Source organism: Neofelis nebulosa, chromosome 1 (assembly GCF_028018385.1).
Source record: "Neofelis nebulosa isolate mNeoNeb1 chromosome 1, mNeoNeb1.pri, whole genome shotgun sequence".
NCBI classification, from domain to species: Eukaryota; Metazoa; Chordata; class Mammalia; order Carnivora; family Felidae; genus Neofelis; species Neofelis nebulosa.
The window spans coordinates 41,838,173-41,860,492 of record NC_080782.1 but is presented as its reverse complement, the minus strand read 5'-3'; the positions used below and the strand labels follow the sequence as shown (position 1 = coordinate 41,860,492).

At 44.0% G+C, this 22,320-nt stretch overlaps 1 protein-coding gene across 5 annotated transcripts in view; it reads left to right on the top strand.

The window, feature by feature from the left end:
• The window catches only part of HTR4 (5-hydroxytryptamine receptor 4), a 180,668-nt gene that overhangs the window by 84,969 nt on the left and 73,379 nt on the right, over positions 1 to 22,320 (top strand). For all 5 annotated transcript variants that reach the window (XM_058719617.1, XM_058719602.1, XM_058719609.1 and 2 more), the window contains exons 3-4: positions 11,530 to 11,655; positions 12,904 to 13,104. In XM_058719617.1, the coding sequence (XP_058575600.1) occupies positions 11,530 to 11,655; positions 12,904 to 13,104 (327 nt within the window). The remainder of the gene's footprint in view (positions 1 to 11,529; positions 11,656 to 12,903; positions 13,105 to 22,320) is intronic.

Here is a 22,320-nt window from a genome sequence, read left to right as displayed (position 1 = left end):
CAAAAAATATGTCATAAAACAATTATCTCTTACACTGTTCGCTCAGTTCTAACTTTGGAAGGTGTAGTCTCGTTGTTGTTTTTTTAAGTTTATTTATTTATTTTGAGAGAGAGGGCATGCACACTTGGAGGAGGAGCAGAGAGAGAGGGAGAGAAAGAATCCCAGGCAGGCTCTGCATTGACAACGCAGAGCCTGACGTGGGACTCGATCTTACGAACCATGAGATCCTGGCCTGAGCTGAAATCAAGAGTTGGATGCTTAACCAACTGAGCCACCCAGCCGCCCCAGAAGAATGGATTTTCTTTTTTTAAATTTTTTTTTTTTTTTAACGTTTTTTTTTATTTTTGAGACAGAGAGAGACAGAGCATGAACGGGGGAGGGGCAGAGAGAGAGGGAGACACAGAACTCGAAGCAGGCTCCAGGCTCTAAGCCGTCAGCCCAGAGCCCGACGCGGGGCTCGAACTCACGGACCGCGAGATCGTGACCTGAGCTGAAGTCGGACGCTTAACCGACTGAGCCAACCAGCCGCCCCAGAAGAATGGATTTTCTTAAAGTGAGACTCGCCCCTACGGAGTAATTTACTGGCATTATCACTTAGCATTTTATTTCCAAAAAGCCCTGGTAGTTAACATACTGTACCGCAGCGAGAATCTTCCCAAATGTAGATCTCACTTTGTCACATGGGTCCTGGCTTGGCTTTGCATTCAGGCTTGGCCTCAGATAACAGTGTCTTCGATCCTGATATCTTTTGAATTCCTTGCAGCTTTGAACTCCCATTATACTCTCTACAGACAGAGCCTCGTTAGGCTTTGAAGTTTTTCTCATGCCCCGTATGTGTAATCTCTGAGGCTCTTGAAAAGCCTGTTAAAAGCTTGCCACTAGAATTCTCCACGAGTTTGTGTTTGAAAAATACCTAACCTTCATCAGCTGTGCATCAAACACCGGCACCACCCTCCCACCCTCAAAAACAACGAGAAACAAGGTTTTTTAGGAATTGCATAGAAGCTCTATTTTGAGTAATTTTCTTCCTGTAAAGATGTTGTGATCCCTACCATTTTCTGTAGCCAGCGTATTTTCACAAAACATATGAAGCTGTCATCATCAGCGTGTTGGATATCAAGTTTGTAGACTACACGTAAAACTTAATCACGTCTTTTTTTTTTTTTTTTTTAAGGAATGTTATTCAATCTCAGCATGTTTGAAATTTAGTGGGGAAAGCACTGGGCTTGGAATCAGAATGTGTAGGTTTAAGTCTCAGGTGCCCCACCTGATAGTTGTAGGAGCTTACGTTTCCCAGATACGCTGAGCACCGGTCCCTTCAGAAAGAAGACATCGTGGGGGCGCCTGGGTGGCGCAGTCGGTTAAGCGTCCGACTTCAGCCAGGTCACGATCTCGCGGTCCGTGAGTTCGAGCCCCACGTCAGGCTCTGGGCTGATGGCTCGGAGCCTGGAGCCTGTTTCCGATTCTGTGTCTCCCTCTCTCTCTGCCCCTCCCCCGGTCATGCTCTGTCTCTCTCTGTCCCAAAAATAAATAAAAAACGTTGAAAAAAAAAATTTAAAAAAAAAAAAAAAAAAAAAAGAAAGAAGACATCGTGATATTAGATTACGTGGTACTTGAGACGATGAAATGAGGCAGCGTGGAAAACCTCCCTGGTGCATTGTTTGCCATATAGTAGGTGCTCGATAAAGCCGCGTCAGAATCTCCCACTTCCAAGTAGGAAGTTCCAAATGTAGGAGCGAAAGAAAGTGATTTGCAATGGAGGGATGAGGGCTGGGGTAGAGGGCATCCTGTCCAATGCTCTGCTTCGGTGGCCTCCAAAGTGTGGTCCCCAGACCGGCAGCATCAGCATCACCTAGGATCTTGTTAGAAATGTACGGAATTAGAAACTATGTGGGTGGATCCGGAAATCCAAGCCAAGCTTTGATATTCCCTGGTGATTTCTGGAGCACCACTGCTCTGATGCTCTTATCATGGAACGGTTTTATATGAATTACCTTATTTAGTTTTTTCTGGAAAAAAAAAAGGTTTTGTAAGGGAAAAATCATACTTAAAAAAAAAAAGCTGACTGGAAGACCTGAAAACTTACCATTAAGAACCCAAAGTCACATAAAACAAATAAGAAATAGTCCCCCAGCGTATTTGAAAATATAGGATTCCAAGTAAGGATAACACCTAGAACATATCTAGAATGTGGAAAGGAACTAAGACCACGTGAATAGAATAGAGACATTCAACAGAAGCTACAGCAAGGGGGTTGGCCATCACTACTCTCAGTCTGCAAAGACTCAAAGTCAGGCAAGAGAGCAGAAAAGAGTATAGTGAAAACAGTGGGGCTTCAGCTCTGATCGTAGGTTGTTGGCATAGGGAAGCAAGAGGTGAACTGCAAAGAAGTGAGGGGCTCTCATGTAATTGGTTTGGGGGTCATATTTGCCTTTCGGTGGTTGGTCTTCAGGTGGAAGCAGGTAGGAGGGAAGAAAGAGAGCCATTGAATAAGTCCCAACCTTTCTGGACTGGTTGCTGCAAATATTGGCAGTAAGAGTTTTCCTGTTACATAGGATCTAGCCATCGTTTGTACATTAGGCCGTCAAGAAACCCAGGACAGGGGCGCCTGGGTGGCGCAGTCGGTTAAGCGTCCGACTTCAGCCAGGTCATGATCTCGCGGTCTGTGAGTTCGAGCCCCGCGTCAGGCTCTGGGCTGATGGCTCGGAGCCTGGAGCCTGTTTCCGATTCTGTGTCTCCCTCTCTCTCTGCCCCTCCCCCGTTCATGCTCTGTCTCTCTCTGTCCCAAAAATAAATAAAAAAAACGTTGGAAAAAAAAAAAAAAAATTTAAAAAAAAAAAAAAGAAACCCAGGACAAAACCGCGCACGTATTTAAAGGAAATGATGTAAGCTTTGACAAGGTTACAGTTACGACGTTTCTGAAGTTATTGGTATAGAGGAAAACAGTTAACATTCCCAGGGACTCTGCTATTTCCATTTTACCTAAAAAGGCGTTTAAACATTAATTTACATGAACTATTATCAGTGCAAATATTATCTGAGCTTAAGTCTCCTGTGTGTACTCCAAGTGCCATGGATTTTGTTCATGGCAACTAATAAAGGTAATGAAGACAGTACACACACAACATAATTAGTTATGAAAATGATGTATACTGTCAAAGGAAAAACTGCAGTGGAGAAAATTAAACAGAGAAGGATGACTTTTTCAAGGCTTTGCTATTGGGGAGAGAAACCAGGATGCAGTCTGAACTCAGTTTCACTGAAGCAGAGAACAGGAGAGGTTTCCAGGAGTAGAGTGGGGGTGGGAATCATACATAGGCCATCTGTGTTTGCTATTTGGCCTTACCCAAAGGAAACAGGGGGGAGTTTTAGAATTTGGAGCAATGTGTCCATTGGAGTTAGGCTCCTACCCTCTCACAGAAACTGGGAGATAGGGACTCTGTCTTCCTTAATGATAACATTTCAAAGGGATGGCTACTAGGTCCGTGAGAAAGACAGTCCTGGCTTGTAAAACTGGAAAGAGGCTTTTGAAGATATTTGTGTCCCAAAAGGCCAGAGACACAATCTACACTTACAAGTTTTCTAAAGTAAATGCTCTAAGATCACACCTGTCAGAACGGCTAGTATCAAAAAGACAAGAAGTCACAAGTGCTGGTGAGCTTGCGGGGGGAAAAAAGGAACCCTTGTGTTGATGGCAGTGGAAATTAGTGCAGCCACTATTCAAAACAGTATGGAGGATCCTCAAAAAATTGCAAATAGAAATGCCGTATGATCCAGTAACTTCACGTCTGGGTATTTATCCGAAGAAAGTGACCACACTAATTCAAAAAGATACATGTACCTCTCTGTTTATTGCAACATTAGTTACAGGAGCCAAGATACAGAAGCACCCCAAGCTCCCCAAGGATACGTGAATGGATTAAAAAAAGATGTGGGATATGTACAATGGAATATTACTCGGCCATAAAAAAGTACAAAACATTGCCATTTGTGACAACATGGATAGACCTACAAGGTGTAATGAAGTACGTCAGACAGAGCAAGACACACACCGTACGATTTCATTTGTATGCGGGATCTAAAGTACCAGACAGAGGAACAAAAAATCGCAAATCAGAAAACAGACTCAGAAGTACAGAGAACAAACTGGTAGTTGCCGGGGTCGGGGGATGGGTGAAATAAGAGAAGAGTATCAAGAGGCACAGACTTCCAGTCATGAAATAAATAAGCCACAGGGATATAAAGTACAGCATAAGGAATATAGTCAATAATACTGTAATAAGTTCGTGTGGTAACAGGTTGAAACTACTCTTATGGTGGTGAGCATTTCGTAATGCATATAAATGTTGAATCACCATGTGCTACCCCTAAAACTAATATAATAGTGTATGTTAACTATATTTTGATTTTAATAACTTTTTAAATGTTTATTTTTAAGAGAGAGAGAGAGAGACAGAGCGAGAGTGGGGGAGGGGCAGAGACAGAGGCACAGAATCTGAAGCAGGCTCCAGGCTCTGAGCTCTCAGCACAGAGCCCGAGACGGGGCTCGAACTCACGAACCACGAGAGCATGACCTGAGCTGAAGTCGGACGCTTAACCGACTGAGCCACCCAGACACCCCTCCATTTATTTATTTATTTATTTGCGTATTTATTTATATGCTTATTTATGTTTATTTATTTCTGAGACAGAGACAGAGCATGAGTGGGGGAGGGGCAGAGAGAGAGGGAGACACAGGATCTGAAGCAGGCTCCAGCTCCAAGCTGTCAGCACAGAGCTCGACGGGCTCGAACTCATGAACTATGAGAGCATGAACAGAGCCGAAGTTGGACGCTTAACCGACTGAGCCACCCAGACACCCCAAGACACCCCTCAATTAAAAAAATAGTAAAGCAAATGCTGAAAGAAAAGGGAAGCCAGAACCTAGAGTTAGGGAGAAGTCTATCTAAAGTTTAGTCAAGCCGAGCAGAAAGGTATTGACCATCGTGGTCAGTACCCAGTCTTTTCTCTTTATTGAGAACACCAGGAACCTTACAGTTAAGGTTATTACAATTCAGAAAAACAATCCAATTTTAGTCAGGGTCTCTCTTTTAAGTCAGAGTACCTTGGCACCCTTTGTGCCGACCTTTGGCAAGAAAATAAATCCTGTCTTCTCTTCTCTCTCACCATCCAGAGGACCGTGCAGCGGTGGACAGGATGGGGGAAGGAAGCCTTGTATCGGGAGTATTTTGAACTTCCGGGGCTCCTGTGTGGATGTGCTATGTGTATTTACATGAAACATGTTCCCCTTGTGACCGGGACTTACAAGGAATGGGACAGTTGGCACATTCTCCAGAGATCATGGATCTGGTGATGGAGCCTTCTTATCAAACAGAGTTTGATTGAAAATTCAATACATAAAAAGAAACAGAAGAACTTCTCGAGTTGCCCTGCCTCCTTGGCTCCCCCCTCATTCCCAGAAGTGGCTCTGTGGTATTGCCGGGAGCTATCGAGGGGACACTTCTTTTTTTCCACTGGATGTTTTCTTCGCTCTTGGCTTCCACAATACCATACTCGCCTGAGGTTCCTCAGAAATCCCTGGGCGTTTTTCTCATTCTCCTCTGCTGGTTCCTTCTTCTCTCCTGCATGACTCAGTAGTGGAGTTCATCAAGCCCCTGGCCCTCTTCTTGGGTGATTTCATCCCTCCCCTGAGATCTAAATCCCACCAAATGCTGAAAATCCCAAGTATATATCTCCTTCTCAGCCATCTCTTCTGAACTCCAGACACACATATCCAATTGCCTCCTCGACACATTCACTTGAACGTCTTAAAAATTTTTTTCTTAAGTCATCTCTATACCTACCGTGGAGCTTGAACTCACAATCCTGAGATCAAGAGTCTCAGGCTCTTCCGAGTGAGCCAACCGCGTGTCCCTTCATTTAAATGTCTTATAGGCATCTCACACAACATGTTTTTCTCATCTCATTAAATTCCTATCTCATTACTGAGATAAGCAATTCAGAAATGTAATTTCCATTTCTTCTTATCCATCCATCGATCTGTTGTTCTTACCTATCCCTTTACTTCCCAAATATACCTTTATTCCACCCACTGCCACCACCTTACTCCAAGCCACTGCCGTCACTGACCTGAGCTTTGCAAGGGCCCCTGACAGGTTCACTGACTTTCTCTCACATTCACATCCGCAGGGCTACTTTTCTGCTTAAATCACGCCACTGCATTCTCATGTATTGTCTAATAGAACATAAGCTTCTCGGCAGTGCATACAAAGCCCAAGGGATCTGGCTTCTGGCTGGTGTTCAGAGCCCCCCCCCCCCAGATTCTTTATTCCTTGCTCATTCCCCTCTGATGGTAAACGCAAAATATCTTTCCTGTCCTGGGACCTTTGCATTTGCTCTCCTGGCTCCTCTAACTCATGGATCCTCTGCACGTATCACAGTTCAGCTGAACATCCCTCCCCATGTTCCCTGATTACCTAGCTTCCCTCTAATCCAGTTGCTCTCCATCCACCATCGTGTCAATGCCCTTGATAGTTTTACTACCCTGAGTGTGATTCATGAACCACCAGCATGAGCATCACCGATGCTCTTCGCGAGCCTAGGAGCTTGTGAGAAATGCAGAGCCCCAGCCCCCACCCCAGCTGAAAAGAATCAGAATTTGCATTTTAACAAGATCCCCAGTAGATGCACATGAACATTTTAAGTTTGAGAGTGTCACTTTGAGGTACTGATCGCCAATTATATTTCTTTAGCTGTGCACTTGCTTGGTTTTTTTCATCAATAGTGTGAACTCTGTGAATGTAGGGTCTCTGTCACTTTCTTTACCGCTGCATCCCCGTGCATAGCACAATGCTTGGCATATGGGTGGCAGTCAATACATATTTGATCAACGAGAGTTTTAATCTAACTTCCTTAACGGATCCATGAAGAAACTGAGGCTCAGAGAAGCTACACAGCTGTTATTAACATGGCCAGTGCAAAAAAAAAAAAAAAAAGAGATAAGTATTCTTGACTCCTAAGAAAGTATAGTGTGTGTGTGTGTGTGTGTGTGTGTGTGTGTGTGCGTGTGTGTGAAACCTTGAAACCAACTGTTCTCGGTGATGTGACAAACAAACCTAAAATTTCCTTAGGCTATTGTCCCTCTGCAGGCTTCTGATACTAATAGCTCACAATGATTACTTATTGATATTTTACTTTATCATTTATCATCCTTTTTCACATACACTGACCTATGTGGAAAATTTGCCCAGAATTACTGACCCAGGTTTTCTTTTATCAAGAGCTGAGAAAATGGTACACAGAGCCAACAAGTGTGTGGTGTTTCTTTATCAATAGATCAAGAGATCACTGAAAGAAGCAAAAGAGAAGAGAAAGCAAAATTTATCACAAGCATAAGTGTCAAAGAACCAATTTAGTGGAGTGGACTGCTCTTTGGCCAGATGAGAAGAGAAGTACCTGGTAGGGATTGACAGGGAGTGGTTGGAGGAAGTCCAAGGTAACCCAGCGATCTAACGCGGATTTTGCTGAGGTGGTTCCTGGTTTGTCTTAATTACCACTGGACTTACATTTAGTTCAGTGGACAGTTCTGCTTAATTGGAAAAGCTCCTTCCATTGTTAAATTGTGCTTGTCATTCAAAGTTGAGTTTAAAGCTTAGTCATTTCTGGCTCCTAATTGGTGTGCCACAAGTGAACCATAACGTTGACTTGGGAATCTCTGACCCTGATACTCCCAATTTGATTTGAAATGTGCATTCTCTGGTGCCAGAGGTATTCACCACATACCCTCAATCTGGTCTTTTCTCCTATAAGAGGAAAGGCAGTATAGAGGAGATGGCTCTAATGACAAGGATGTGGTTGATGGAGAATCCGTGTTCTAAGAATATGTTCAGATCACTGTCCATAGATAAGAGAGTGATCTAAAATCAGCCAGACCAATCTGCCTCCAACGCAGGAGCCCGATTCGGTATCCTCTCTGTGGTCATCCATATAAACTTTATTGCGATAAAGTGTGCATAACCTAAAATTTACCATTAATATATAAAATAACCATTTTAAATGTATAACCCAGTGACAGTAAGTACATTCACGATGGTGCACAACCATCACCACTATCCATTTCTAGAATTTTTTCCTCTTCCTCACAGAAACTCCGTACTTCTCATTCCTTGCTCCTCCGTGTCCCTGGTAACCACTATTGTGTTCTGTCTCTATGAATTTGCCTGTTCTAGGCTCTTCTTATAAGCAGAATCATACAGTATTTGTCTTTCTGTCGGAATTATTTCATATTTCACTAAGTATAATGTTTTCAAGGTTTATGTCCATTGTAGCATGTTTCAGACCTTCATTTCTTTTCATGGCTGATTAGTATTCCGTAGTATGTGTATACCACATTTTGTTCATCCATTTATCTGTTGATGGACACTTGGGTCATTTCTACCTTTTTACTACTGTGAATAATGTTGCTGTAAACATAGGTAGAAAAGTATTTATGTCCCTGCTTTCAATTCTTTGGGGGTATATACCTGGGAGTTGAATTACTGACTCCCCTGGTCATTCTGTGTTTAGCCTTTTGAGAAACTTCTGCGAAAATTTATTTTGGGACACTGCTTTCCACAGTGAAGGCACTGTTTTACAATTCCACCAGGATGCGCAAGGGTTCCGATGTCTCCACGTGGTTATCGACACGTGTTATTTTTCCGTTTTGCTTTATTTTATAATAGCCATCTTAACAGGTGTGCAGTGGTATTTTATTGACATCTAGGTATTCTTAAACATTTCCTGAGCCAAGGAGTTCAAAACAACACCAGGAAGCTGTTGAGGATCATTCTTAGTTGTTAGGAAGTTCTCCTACCCGTTACTAAATGTTACCTTTCTCTTGGCAGTGATTCCCCACCTTGGTTGCACATCTGAATCCCTTGAGAGCTTTTAAAAATTCCAATATTTAGGCCACAAAGCCCAGACCAGTTAAATCAGTGTCTTCGAGATTGGAGTCCATGCATCAATACTTTTTAAAGCTCCTTAGCTGATTTCAGTATGTAACTAAAGTTGAGAACCACTGCTTACAACCCGATCACTGGTCCCCCTTGATTCTACAAGCCTGCAGGGCAGAAAGTATGACAACCCTATCACAGAGCATTCTGTGACAACCCTTATTATATAGCCAGCCCTTCACCCCCTCTGGCAGTCCTGTCCTCCTGTCCCTCCTAGATTTTTTTTTTTTTTTTTTTTTGCCATAGCATGTATTAGAGCCTGACACTTTACATATTTTCTTGTTTAGCTATTCATTGTCTGTTCTCTGTTTGGCTTATCTGCTTCCGCAAGATATACAACAATGCCTAATGCAGAGTAGGTGCTCAGAAAATGCTGTTGAATGAATGAATGCGGGAATCTACTCTCATTTCAGATGGCAGTGCTTCAAGATAGTTAAAAACAGCTTTTGTGTCTTATCTCTGGGTCTTTTCTTCTCTAGGCAAAATCTTCTTTGTACCTTCAATCAGTCTTCAAAGATGTTGAAGCCTAAACCTCACCGTTATGAATGCAGTATGTTTTTTCTTTCACTTAGTTAGCTTAACACAACTGAGCACTTCCTATGTACTACACATACCTGTACGCACATATTCTAGATCAGACGCTGTGCTAGGATCTGGGAGTTGCAGTGAAAAAAGCGGAACAAAGTCATTGTGTTGAGGATGGGCCACAGGAATCAACAACAGAAGTCATTTCGGATTAACAAGTGGTTCACAGAAACTGCAAAATGTTTGTTGGTTGTGGCACATTCAACAGGGCCTCACTTGAATCTGAGATGTGAGTGACAAGAAGAAGCCAGCCCCGAAGAAGTGTTCCAGGAGGAAGGCAGAGAGCAAGGGCAGAGGCTGTGCGGGGAGAACATGTTTCCGAAGGGCTCTCAGTCAGAGCCTCTGAGAAGAACAAGGGGAAATCCCACTCTCACCTCCTTTGTTGGCCACTTTACTTGCCGTAACATGGCCTGAGATCAGATTAGCTTGGGGTAGCCATATTACCCTGTGGAAGTCTTTTTCCTCCTGAATCACATCTCCCCCGTTCAATACTTGTAACCTGTCGATAGTTGGAATTTGGATGTGGAAGGGTGGTTTAGATGAACATAACTTGAATTTCTTTTTATGAACCTTAGCCACGATGACTTCAATCAGTCAACACAAACACTTGTCAGCAGAGTGAAGGAGCTTGCTGGCTCTTCAGCCACTATAATACTGGTTCCTTATTCCAGTTGGCACCTTGTCTTCCATGCCAGGCCTAATGGAAAACAATTTGGGGACGAGGCCAGAGCTAGGATCTGGTGGGTTGTTGCCATCTGGGGCCAACAGCCATCTTGGTTTTCAGTCAGAGTAGCTCAGTCAAGACAGCTGTTTCTTGCTGCTTGGGACCCTGGGTTTCCAGGCTCACAGGACAAGCAGCCTCTCCTAGGCCAGACACTAATATACTTTGACAATTCAGTTCTCCACTCTGGGCCTCAGTTTCTCCGTGTTGAAATGTAGGGTTTGGCACTGAGAGTTTTGAGACCCTTTGAAACGTGATTAAAAGAGAAAATTTTATTACTACTCTATTAAAAGCGGAAACCTTTTTTCTGTAGCTTTTTAATAACCTACGGATGTTATGCTTTTATTGATGAAGACACTTGCTTCCAAGTTAATAAAACAAAATGCCGAGTTTACGATAGGAGGGCAGGGTTCACAGGACCAATTCAGATGCTGGAATTGACAAGAACACAAATGTGAGCTATTCAATCGGGCACCAAAAGAAATGTGATTCAGGGCAGTCGAAAGGAGTCCCTGAGCCTATTGATTGGCTGTTATCTTTCCAGTGGAGGTCACAGAATCTGAGATCAGTTTATTCAGGTCCACTTTTTGCTAGAACAGCCTTCAAGCCATGACCTCTCCCCGCAATAGCCCACTTCTACAGGGCAGCCTCTGCATGGGCAGGGGTGGGGTCCTGGAGACAGGGTGGCCTCGTGTTCATGCAGACCCTGCTTCCACTTACCGTCATTCATTCATCCAACACCAACTTTCCTTCATCCAACAACTGTGAGTGATGCGTTGAGATTGAACTGATCGGTGGATAAAACAGGCAGGCTCTCCGCCTGGTGGAGCTTACCTCCTGGCTGGGGAGGTGTGCACAACAGGAATCAACCAAATAAGGCTTCTGAGCACAGGCTGAGTGAGGTAAGTGCTCTGAAGGAACGTCACAAGCTCTCTGGCAGAGAGTAACTGCGTAATGGCAGGGTAGTTACTTCACCTCTCTGAGCTGCCGCCTCCTCATTATGTAGGAGGTTAAGTAGGATAATATGTAAAGTGACGAGTACAGACATTGGCATATACCAGGTGTATATAGTAAATGTGGATTACGGCTGCTGATGGTGAAGCTACCTTCCTGAAGATAAGTGAGGAAAAAATTAATTTTCTTCCTTGTGTCTCAGAGTTTCCTTCAATTCTGTGTGTGTGTGTGTGTGTGTGTGTGTGTGTGTGTGTGCGTGTGCATGCGTGTGTCTTCCAGTTCCAAGGAGGGTTTTGGGTCGGTGGAGAAGGTCGTGCTGCTCACGTTTCTCTCGGCGGTTATCCTGATGGCCATCCTGGGGAACCTGCTGGTGATGGTGGCTGTGTGCAGGGACAGGCAGCTCAGGTGAGTAGCAGGAGGAAACCGGAGGAGGCTCTCCCTGGAGAGCTGGGGTCTGAACTATGATTCCCATTACAATTCAAATTATGAGAGGGAAATGATATTGGTAAAACAGAGCAGGGAAGAGATCACACGTGATTTCCCCATGATGACATAGCCGGTGTAAGCACTTACGTGGATCTCCGTCCCGTCTTTTTTTCCCGTGTTCAGCTTTGGGAGGGGTTGGGGGGAGGTGTTTGGTAACAGTTGTGATCACTATAAATGTACAATTGTTGAGAGCATATCTAGTCAAACCTCCCCACTGGTTCAGAGAGGGGTGGGTGCTCAGTGACTGATCTGGATTTAGACCTGTATCTTCTGCTCTTTCCACTTCATCAGTCTCAACCCAGCTGCAGTTAAAGTCACCTGAAGACCTTTTGAAAATTGCTAGTGTGTAGCATAAGTATGTCCCATGCAGTGTCTGGAACATACTTATAGTAAATAGTTATTCATTGCTTACCTGAAATTGCCATTTAACTCGGAGGCCTATTTTATAACTCGGAGGTCATATTTTATCTGACAATCCTTGTGGGGGTGGGGGAGGGTTTAACCACCCAAAGTCTCTGAACTAATTGATCTGGGGAGAGACCTGGGCATCAATATTTATAAAAACTCACCCGGTGATTCTGGTGTTGAGCCTGGGTCGAGAGCCACCAGGCCATAAAATGGGATAAAAGATACAATCCTGGCTCACCTACGGCCTTCCTCTCTAAGCAAGGCATGCACTAATCCACTTACAATGCAAAGGAAATGTAAAAGCGCGGTTCTGGCCCATGTCACAAATGTGAGGCACACAGCAGTCAGTCTAAGCGTGGAAAACAGTGGAATTTGACACCATTTGTGAGGAGGGTGCCTTGGGAGGGTTCCCTGAGAATAAACAAACAAGGCCTGAAGGGAAGGGCGGGTGAGGAGAGAGAGAAGCCTGTGTAGAGGCCATGCTTCATGCACCAGGGCTCAAATCAAGCCAGTGTGGCCGCAGGGAAGAAGATGAGAAGGATTTGGGTGCAGGAGGTCAGGGGTGGCTGGACCACACACGCTGCATGACAGAGGGGGGAAGGGAATTTCACAGAATTCATTGCATGTCTCACTTTTCTTTCCTCTGTCTCTCTCCCTTCTTTCTTTGTTTCCCTCTCCTCTTTTTTCTGTCCTGCCCCTTTCTCCCACCTTTTCCTTTGTCTCTCCCCCTGCCTTCTTCCTTGTACATTCTTCTCACAGGAAGATAAAGACCAATTATTTCATCGTATCCCTCGCCTTTGCGGATCTGCTGGTCTCGGTGCTGGTGATGCCCTTTGGTGCCATCGAGCTGGTTCAGGACATCTGGATTTATGGGGAGATGTTTTGCCTGGTCCGGACATCACTAGACGTCCTGCTCACGACGGCGTCGATTTTTCACCTGTGCTGCATTTCTCTGGACAGGTGAGGACAGAGCAGTGTGACAGCAGAGCTCTGTGCTGGGGACAAGGACCTGACTGGCTATGGGGCCACACCTTTCTTCCTTTCCCTAATTCATCAGAAGTGATGAATCTCAGAGAGATAAGTTCTGGGTACTCACTGATTCCCCCACTCTCCAGTCTTTGCAGAGGGCTCCCTTTCAGTCAGGCCCTCCCTAAGGTCCTGCAGACACAGAGGTGGTTAAGGCTTAGAACCGACCTGTAGGAAGTTCACGATCTAGAGAGTGATAAGTATTGGCAATCAGTTTATGGTAGAGCTCTAAATTTATACTGATGGCATGAACAAACTCTGAGGGAGCAGGAAGTAATATGCCTTCCCCAATAGGCAGCTAGGGTGGTTCAGAAGGATAGTTTGATGTTCCGACATGACCTCCTCTCCCAAAATGTGTCCATGTCAGAATTTTATATGCATATTTAGGTATGTGCATGCAACTGTGGAGAATCTTTTCCAGAAAGTTAAAGATGATTTTAAAATCCCCAGTAATGATTCGTTTGGGGGATGCACGGCTAGCATTTAATTCCTTTGCATAATTTTATTCTTTTGTTTCACATTTGACTTCAGGAGGCCTGACGATTTCCATCGTGGCCTTATTTATTTGAGGTGTACGTTAATCAGTGGTATTTGGACTTTTTATTTTCCAATTCCTGCCCATTTGTATTCAGTCATAAAAGCAGAATGCAGTCTAAAGGTCAGACGATTACAGGATCGCAAACCGCCATGACAGTACTCGTATCGTAGGGTTAGTTCCCAAATTCTGATAACACATGCCAGTAATATGTTACCAGAATTCCCATGGGACAAGCCTTTCCTATCTCCGGAGGAGTCCAACAGACCCAGTCATTCTTCCAGTCTAGAGATAGGTCACTGTTTCTTTAACGGGGGAACAGGAAAAGCATTTGACTAAAATTAGAGATTGTGATGTGTCTAAAATATGTCTTTAAACACTCAAATAAGAGTCTGCCCAGAGAATTTCTGACACTGGGGAAGGTCCTGAGGGCCTGAAACCAGCTGCGGGAACAGTGGATTCATCTCCTGTCCCATGGGATGGTGCTTATTGATTGGAATGGCAGGTATAATGGCCTGCTCTATTTAAATTGTGCGAATTCTTTCTCTCTCTTGCTGTACCAGGAACATAGAGTCGAATGTGCTTAAATTAAATGCACGTCTAATGAGACTCTCTCGCTACAGATAGCGACATTGGTAAAACTGAACTGTTGGTTGGCGAGCAGACCCAAAGCACGTCATGGTTTGAAACTTGTGTTCATCTGCTTGTTCGCAGCAGTCCGACTTCAGTACATGAAACACTTTAAGCCAGTCACTATATACTGTATGGAAGTTCACATGAGAAGAAATAAAATATAAGGGGGTAGAAAATACATGGAAGTCTTGAGGGGTAGCCCACATGGGGTCATTGCCAAATTGAGTGCTGAGACTGAAAGTATCATATGGACTTGGAGGGGGCAGAGCTGAGGTGATCGTGGCACCTGGAGGTAACCTTGAGTTTTGGGTAAAAGCAAGGGGAAGAAAATGAGCTGAGTAGGGAGTGTAGATTGGGGGGACATATAGAATCATCTTCCTAGTGTGGAAAATTGACTCGGAGTGGCCCTGAGAAGGGGGCTGAAGGTTCCCTAGGAAGATTTGGCTTCAGAGTTCCAGAAGAACTATCAGGGGCTTTAGAAATCATGGAATTTTCCCCGCGGAGGCGGGCATTCATTGTCTCGAAGCAGTATGGTCTGGTCATGAAGAACCATCTGCTTTAGAACTGAAGAGGGTGGGATTCAAACCCCCGCTCTGCCAGTGTTTAGCTCTGAGGATGGTCTTAAGTTATTAAGCTTTTCTGAGTCTCTGTCTTCTCGTCTCTAAAACTGGGGGCAATAGCACCTGTTCTATAGGATTGCAGTTAGGATTGAGTTAGATAGTCCGGCGGAGGCATTGCGTTGGCCCAGCTTGGCACAGTACACAGTGCTGGTGGATGTTCATTTCAGTTTCCTGCAACTGTCCATGCACCCTCCATGGTAAGATTTTTCTTACCGAACTTGGACCTCATCAGTGAATAGCTGCTCCAGCCGCTGCATCATCCAGAAATCAGGTAGTTACGCTACATGCGGTCTTTCCTTATCCCCTGCATTTAATCAATAAGTCCTACTGATTTTCTTTCCTAAACAGATCCTACTGTTTCTCTCCAATTTTTATCATGCTGGCCCAGACTAATGCCATCTCTTGCATAAGCCGCTTCAGCAGCCTCCTAATTGTTTTCCCCACATCTACTTTATCTTCTTCCAATCTGCTCACGTCTTATAAGATCTCATAGCCAGAGTCATGGTTAAAACCCTTCAATGGCTATGCAGTGCACTGAAGATCGAGACCAGACTCCTGGGCCCGTAAGGTTTTGTGCCATCTGTTTCCTGTCTGTGTCCCCAACCTCCCTTGATGCCCTTCGCCAGCCTTACTCCCTGGGCTGCAAGCTGTCTTTGCCTTCTTTCTCTCTCCGGTGCTCTGGGCCCAGCCCTCCCAGGGCCTTGGCTCCTCCCTCTACCTGGAAACTCCTCTGCCCCCTCCTCTCTTGTGTATCTTTCAGACTTTAGCTCAATCCTTGCCTCCTTCTGGAAGCTCTCCCTGACCCCATCAAACTGATTCTTCTTTGTAAAAGTTAGTGCAGTGGTGATTAAAATCTATCGTGTATTTTTTTTTGCGTTTATACTCTTTTATTAAAGTATAATTAACATGCTGTGTTATATTACTTTCATGTGTACACATAATGCTTCAACAATTCTATGTATTATTTAATGCTCACTATGATAAGTATAGTGACCATCTGTCACCACACGACGTTATTACAATCTTATTGGCTGTATTCCCTATGCTGTACTTTTCATCTCTGTGATTTATTCATTTTGTCGCTGGAAGTTTTTACCTCTTATTCCTCTCTATCTATTTCACCCATTCCCCCCACCTCCCCTCAGGCAACCCCAGTTTGCTCTCTGTATTTAAGAATGGGGGCGTGCCTCTTTTATTTTCCTTTGCTCATTTGTTTCTTATAGAACACATCCGAGTGGAATCATATGTCTCTATCTCCCCTGAGAGGAGAAAGTGCAAAGATATGAGTAAGGAGGGGCGCCTGGGTGGCTAGGTCGGTGAAGCGTCCGTCTTCGGCTCAGGTCACGATCTCATGGCTCATGGGTTTGAGCCCCGCATCAGGCTCTGCACGGGCAGCATGGAGCCTGCTTGGGATTCTCTCTCTCTTTCTCTCTCTCTCTCTCTCTGTCCCTCCCCTGCTCGCACGCTCTCTCTCTCTCTCAAAACATAAACATTTAAAAAAAAAAAGATATGAGTAAGGACAATGTCCTCGCCCTCATGGAACTTACCTTTTAATGGGGAAACTAACAATAACCAATAAGGGCAACCAACCTACTGATGTAGGCACTTGGTAAACGCTGTTCAACAAATGGAGTGTTCAGTGTACCCTGTTTTTGAGGGAATTCTCTCAAAACTTTTTGGCTGCCATTAGTTCCATTTCCTTCTCGGATAGTGGACATCAAAACCTCTGATACCATAAGTAAGATGGAGTCAGATGGTTTCATTTGGCCGGTTTTCCTCAGGGAGCCTGGGAAGGTTGCCAATTGTTTCTAGCATCTCCTGTCCCAAGAATGATATTCTCATTGGGATGGAAGGTTCACCCTGAACATGACAACACTACATCTTAGTCTGGAAGTGTAAGCTTTTATTTATCAGTTAGCTTCTGTTTTTGCTCTGTCCAACCTGACAGTTGGGCTGGGCCAGAGCATAGGGGGAGCTTGTCAGTGGGGTGCGGTGCCCATTGTTCATCATGTGATTCCTGTTAAGATGTTTGTCTTTGTTTCTGGAGCTACCATGACTCTACAGGGATTAGTGATCTCCGGTCATGCTTCCCAGGCAAAAACGCTCACTGTGATTCTTAATTCCTCCCGGATGGCAGACCCTTGGATCAGAGCAAGAAGCAGGACTCCATTAATATTATAAAATGCTTTTTCCCAACTACAGTGCTCCATCCACTGTGCTTCCTGGTGCTTTGAGAATTGAATCCAATTAATGAAAGCTTATTGCCTCATTAGAAGTAATTTCCAAAGCATAATTAAGCTACATGCATCATATAGTATGTATGGGTCATGGGAGACCAGAAAAGTGCATTAAAAGCACTATAGTACAGTTGACTATTTTGAATCAAAGGTTCTGTGGTGAATGAAAACCAACTAAGTATCTGTGATAGAGTACTGAGTTTTAATCTGGCCACTAAAACCCATGAGAAATAGTTATGTGTGTTGCCCTAGAAAGATATCACTGCTGTGTTAATTGGGGGGAAAGCAAGTGTCAGATTTCAATGTTTAGAATAATTCCACTTTTGTAAAATAAATATAGAGATATTTATATTTAGGTATAGGTGAGTGAGTGAGTGAGTGAGTGAGTGAGTGACAGAGAGAGAATATGAATGAAATTGCATCAAACTATTAACAACGGTTATATGGAGGGTAGTTGAAAATGGTCCTGGCTAGACTAGGTGACCAGATAGATCGGGGTTGGGAGCCATCACTTTTACTAACCTCTAAAATATATGTTTGAAACTTGAATCTTCCCTGTGCTAGAAACTGACACTTCTTGAGCGCAGAAGTATCCAGGATGGCCTTTGGCTGAAAGTGCTCCTAGACCAGCACATTCTCCAGTCACTGAAAACATTCTAACTTTAGTGTTAGGAGTTCCCTCTGAGATCTGAGCGAGGCAGAGAGCGCAGAAGTCTTTCTGACCAACGTGTTCTCTCTGCTTTCTCACAAAATGCCCTGGATTCTCCCCCCTTTGGAGCCCTGGCTGTCTCCTGTCAGCAGATCCTTCCTCCCACTCACTCCCATATTTGTCTTCCTTGGTCCCACCACCCTCATTCATGACCTTGTGTCTCATCCATGTCAACAGTCTCTTTTCTAATCATCGCAGTTTCTTTTTAATTTTTAATGTTTATTTTTTGAAAGAGAGAGAGAGAGAGAGAGAGCTAGCAGGTGAGGGGCAGAGAGAGAAGGAGACAAACCCTCTGAAGCAGGCTCCAGACTCTGAACTCTTGTCAGCACAGAGCCCGTCGCAGGGCTTGAATCACGAACCATGAGATGGTGACCTGAGCCGAAGCGTAACGCTTAACTCACTGAGCAACCCAGGCGCCGCCCTCCCCATCACAGTTTTTAATGAGCATGACAATAATACCTGAGCATTGTGAAAAAAAAGTGCCTCCGGCTTATGAGTAGAACATAAAAATGTCTCTCTTCTCCCTCTGCACCTCCACAGCTATATACCCTAGAGGTTACCACTGTACACAGTAGCTGTCTGCAAATTCCAGTCATTTGATATGCAAGAAGCAGACTTCTGTGAATATATTTTTAGTTTGCTCAAATGGCTTTATATTTAAAATAAGCTTTTGAAAAGGGCTTTCCCAGTATCCCAATGAATTGCCTGAATGTAGTGTTTTGACCAACTCACTTCTCAGATGATATGTTAGTAAGATCTTTTTCAGCAACACATGATGGAAAATAAATCGATTGGTTGAATCAGCTGAAAAGTCTGACCTTAGACATGGCCGTCTACAGGGTTTGAACAATGCCATCGAGGCTCACTCTCTCCTTCTGTCTCTGTCTCTCTCTCCTCCTTGACTCTATCTTTTCTTTTTTCTTCTCTTTGTCTTCCATCTCTGTCAGTCTCCCTCTCTGCCTCTGTCCCTCTCTGTATATCTGTCTTTTGTGTCCCTTTGCTGTTTTCTTGTTGGATTGAGTCTCAGGCTGGGCTTAGACCAGTGAGTCTTAAACCATCCTGATTAACTTGTGAATCCACAGGAGGAGAAGCCTAAATGCTCTTTCTCATGGAAGAATTTTGGCTGGCTTTGCTTGAGTCACTCTTTCATTGACCATTCACACATTATGGTGGCTGGGCAGAGGTGAGGCACCATGACAGCTTTACCAAAGGTGTATGGCGTGGGAGAATGGCAGTTCCTTCTGGAAGAAGGATGTTGGGCAGACAAGAATAGCAGACATCAACTTCTTTTAGGCTGCCCAGGGGACCTTCAGATCTCTTTATTGAGCCTCCACAACAAGACAAAGGTTTGCCCTTCCCAACTCTTCTTGTATTAGGCCAAACATCCCTAGATCCTTCCACTGGCTTCATATGCCATACTTTTTAGACTTGTAACCATTCTGATCCCCTTCCCCCAATCCATGCTATACTTTGTCCTGTATTTGGCATCAAATGCAATTCCCCTTGAAATGGTTCACTTCACTGAGGATGCCATTCTCTATGGGATTGCAAGATGTCCTCACTGACATGTTCGACCAAATTGCCTACCCTTTCTCTTGGCAACACAAGAACTTGATGTATATTATCTGCAAAACTCTTCCGACGATTTGTCAGTCACAGATTTTCTTTTAAAACAGGTTTACTTGTTAAACATATGATTCTGACTCAAAGGTTGCATATTTCATCCTGTGCCAGAGATAAGCATGTCTGCATTTCTTAATGATCTCCCTGCGGCACCACTCAGTTTTGTAATGTATACCTAAAAGGTGTCTGTCATTGTGAACTTGTGTCACACAGTTACATCTGTTTTCCCAATGGGATTGAAATGTGTTTCTGAAAGGAAGGCGTACTGTTTCCCTTTCTCACATACGCTTTGAGGCTAAGTTCATACTTTGTACATAATAGTAATACTTGTTGAGTTGAATCTCATGCTACGGGATATGAACTCTTATTTTTATATTCATTTCATTAAATATGCATTGAGTACTTAACTAATTGCCAGGAGCTGAGCAGAGCAGTGGAAGTGCAGAGGTGAACAACCAAAGAAAGCTCTGAATCACAGAGCTTTTAGTCTAGTGGGGAACAGGTAGTAAATAGGTAATTATAATGAAATCGGTGGCCATTGAAGTCAAATAAGGAGAAGTCAAAGAAGCTATTGGAGCATGTGGCCTCCAAAGCAGGGTAAGCTCGGGGAGGAACTAACAGGGAAGCTGGGATCTGTGGATTATGCAAATGTCAGTAGGTAAAGAGGAAGAAGAGGAGGCATCTTCTGGAAGGAAGGTTCCAGAAAATGGCATGTGCAAAGCCCCGAATTTTTTTCAGTGATACCTTATCAACCATAGGCTAAATTCTTCCCTTGTCTTTCAGTGCTTTTCCCAGCGTGTCCTCGGTCTGTTTTTTCTAACTCAGCTCCAACCCATGAGTGATCTGTTATTCATAGCCTGAGTCTGATATGTTTCCTCATAACCCCATGTTCTTCCTTGCTTCGAGTTCCTTTTCTTTTCCCGATGAACACTCACCCTTCAGTATTCTGACAGAATGTGTCACTGTCTCTACCCACTGGCCAGGCTTCATTCCCCATGATTTGTTGTTTCTTCTGAGTGCCCATAGAATGTTAAATATAAGCATAGCAGTGGGGCACCTGGGTGGCTCAGTCAGTTAAGTGTCCAACTTCGGCTCAGGTCACGATCTCGCAGTTTGAGAGTTCGAGCCCCGTGTCGGGCTCTGTGCTGACAGCTCAGAGCCTGGAGCCTGCTTCGGATTCTGTAATTTATAATAATAAATAAAACGTTAAAAAATTAAAAAATGTATAAGCATAGCAGTTTTTAAAATTTTTAATGTTTTTTTTATTTTTTATTTTTAATTTTTGTGAGAGAGAGAGAGAGAAAGCGCACATGCACACACAAGCAGGGGAGGGGCAGAGAGAGAGGGGACACAGAATCTGAAGCAGGCTCCAGGCTCCACGTTGTCAGCACGAAGCCGGACGCAGGGCTTGAACCCACGCACCGTGAGATCGTGACCCAAGCTGAAGTTGGATGCTGAACCGACTGAGCCACCCAGGTGCCCCAGTTATCACTCATCTTAATCATCGGTTTATCTCCTTCTCATCCTGGATGATAAGCTCCTTGAGAGTCAGCCTCAAGGCAAACGAGAGTTCACCTGTCCTCGTGCTCTTCTGATTGGTCCACGGCAGCTGCTCCAGGCACAGTTAGCTGATGCTCCGAGATGTGACTTGTGGTTGCTTGGTCTGACTTTGGTGTTCATTTTTCTACTCTTCTCAAATAGCCAGTATAGCAGGTAGTTAAGAATGACGCCCGGGGTGCTAGACTGCCTGGATTCAATCCCAGCTTGACCGGTTACCAATTGTGTAATCTTGAGAAGTTATTTAAATTTTCTGGGTTTTACCTTCTCAGCTCTAACATTGTGTTAATAGTAACTTCTTTTTGGAGTTCGTGAAGAATATAACTGAGTGCATGCAGGAGAACATAAATCAGTGCATGGTACATAATAAGCATTCAATAAATGTTAGCCACAAGTATTATTCCATTATTGTTCTCCTTTCCAAATGTGAATTTCTACTGGTTGTTGTGGGTGCCTTCCCAGACACCGGTTGCTGTCTTTTTCTTCCTGTTGTACGGCCGAGTGTCCTTCAAGGTTAGACCCTCGGCCTTCCAGCACTAGGGATCTCCTTCTTTCCTTTGGAGAGCTCACCCATCCCATGGCTTCACCTGCACCTCTGTTCTCACCCCTCCTGCAGTCCTGTCCCATCTCTGGGCTCTGGGGTCCTATCTCTACCCACCTGTTCAATATCTCGCCTTAAGCTTCTTTCTGTTTTCTTGAATCCAGTGTGCCCAAAGTGGAAATTTCCGTTATAAACTAATATCCTCTTCTACTTTGTACGTAAAAGGCACATCTATTAGTCATCTTTTAGTCATTTAAATGCAATTCTTTGAGGTCATCTTTTCCTTATCCACCATGACCAGCTGGAAGCCAAATCGTAGATGCATTTTTATAAATATCTCTCAAACCCATCGTCCTCCTCTTCGCTCCTTTTCTCCCATCCCACTTCTTGATTGTTGCAGTAGGTTTTTAGTTTTTATTCCTGTATATTATTTATCAGATACATCTTTAAATTTATATAAATATGTTCACATTTTTTCCACGTGTCCTCAGCTCAGAAAGCTTATAAGGCACTCAAGTTCTCTGTCTTCTTCCTAAAGAGGGTTGCTTTGGTCTCACCCTGACCATTCACCAGCATTACGGACTTTGCCAGATGTGGGTTTAATTCCCAGTTTTACTGTATCCTGGCCGTAGGATATTAGGCAAGTGGATTGAACTCCCTGGGCCTCAGTTTCCTCATATTTAAAACGTGGAGAA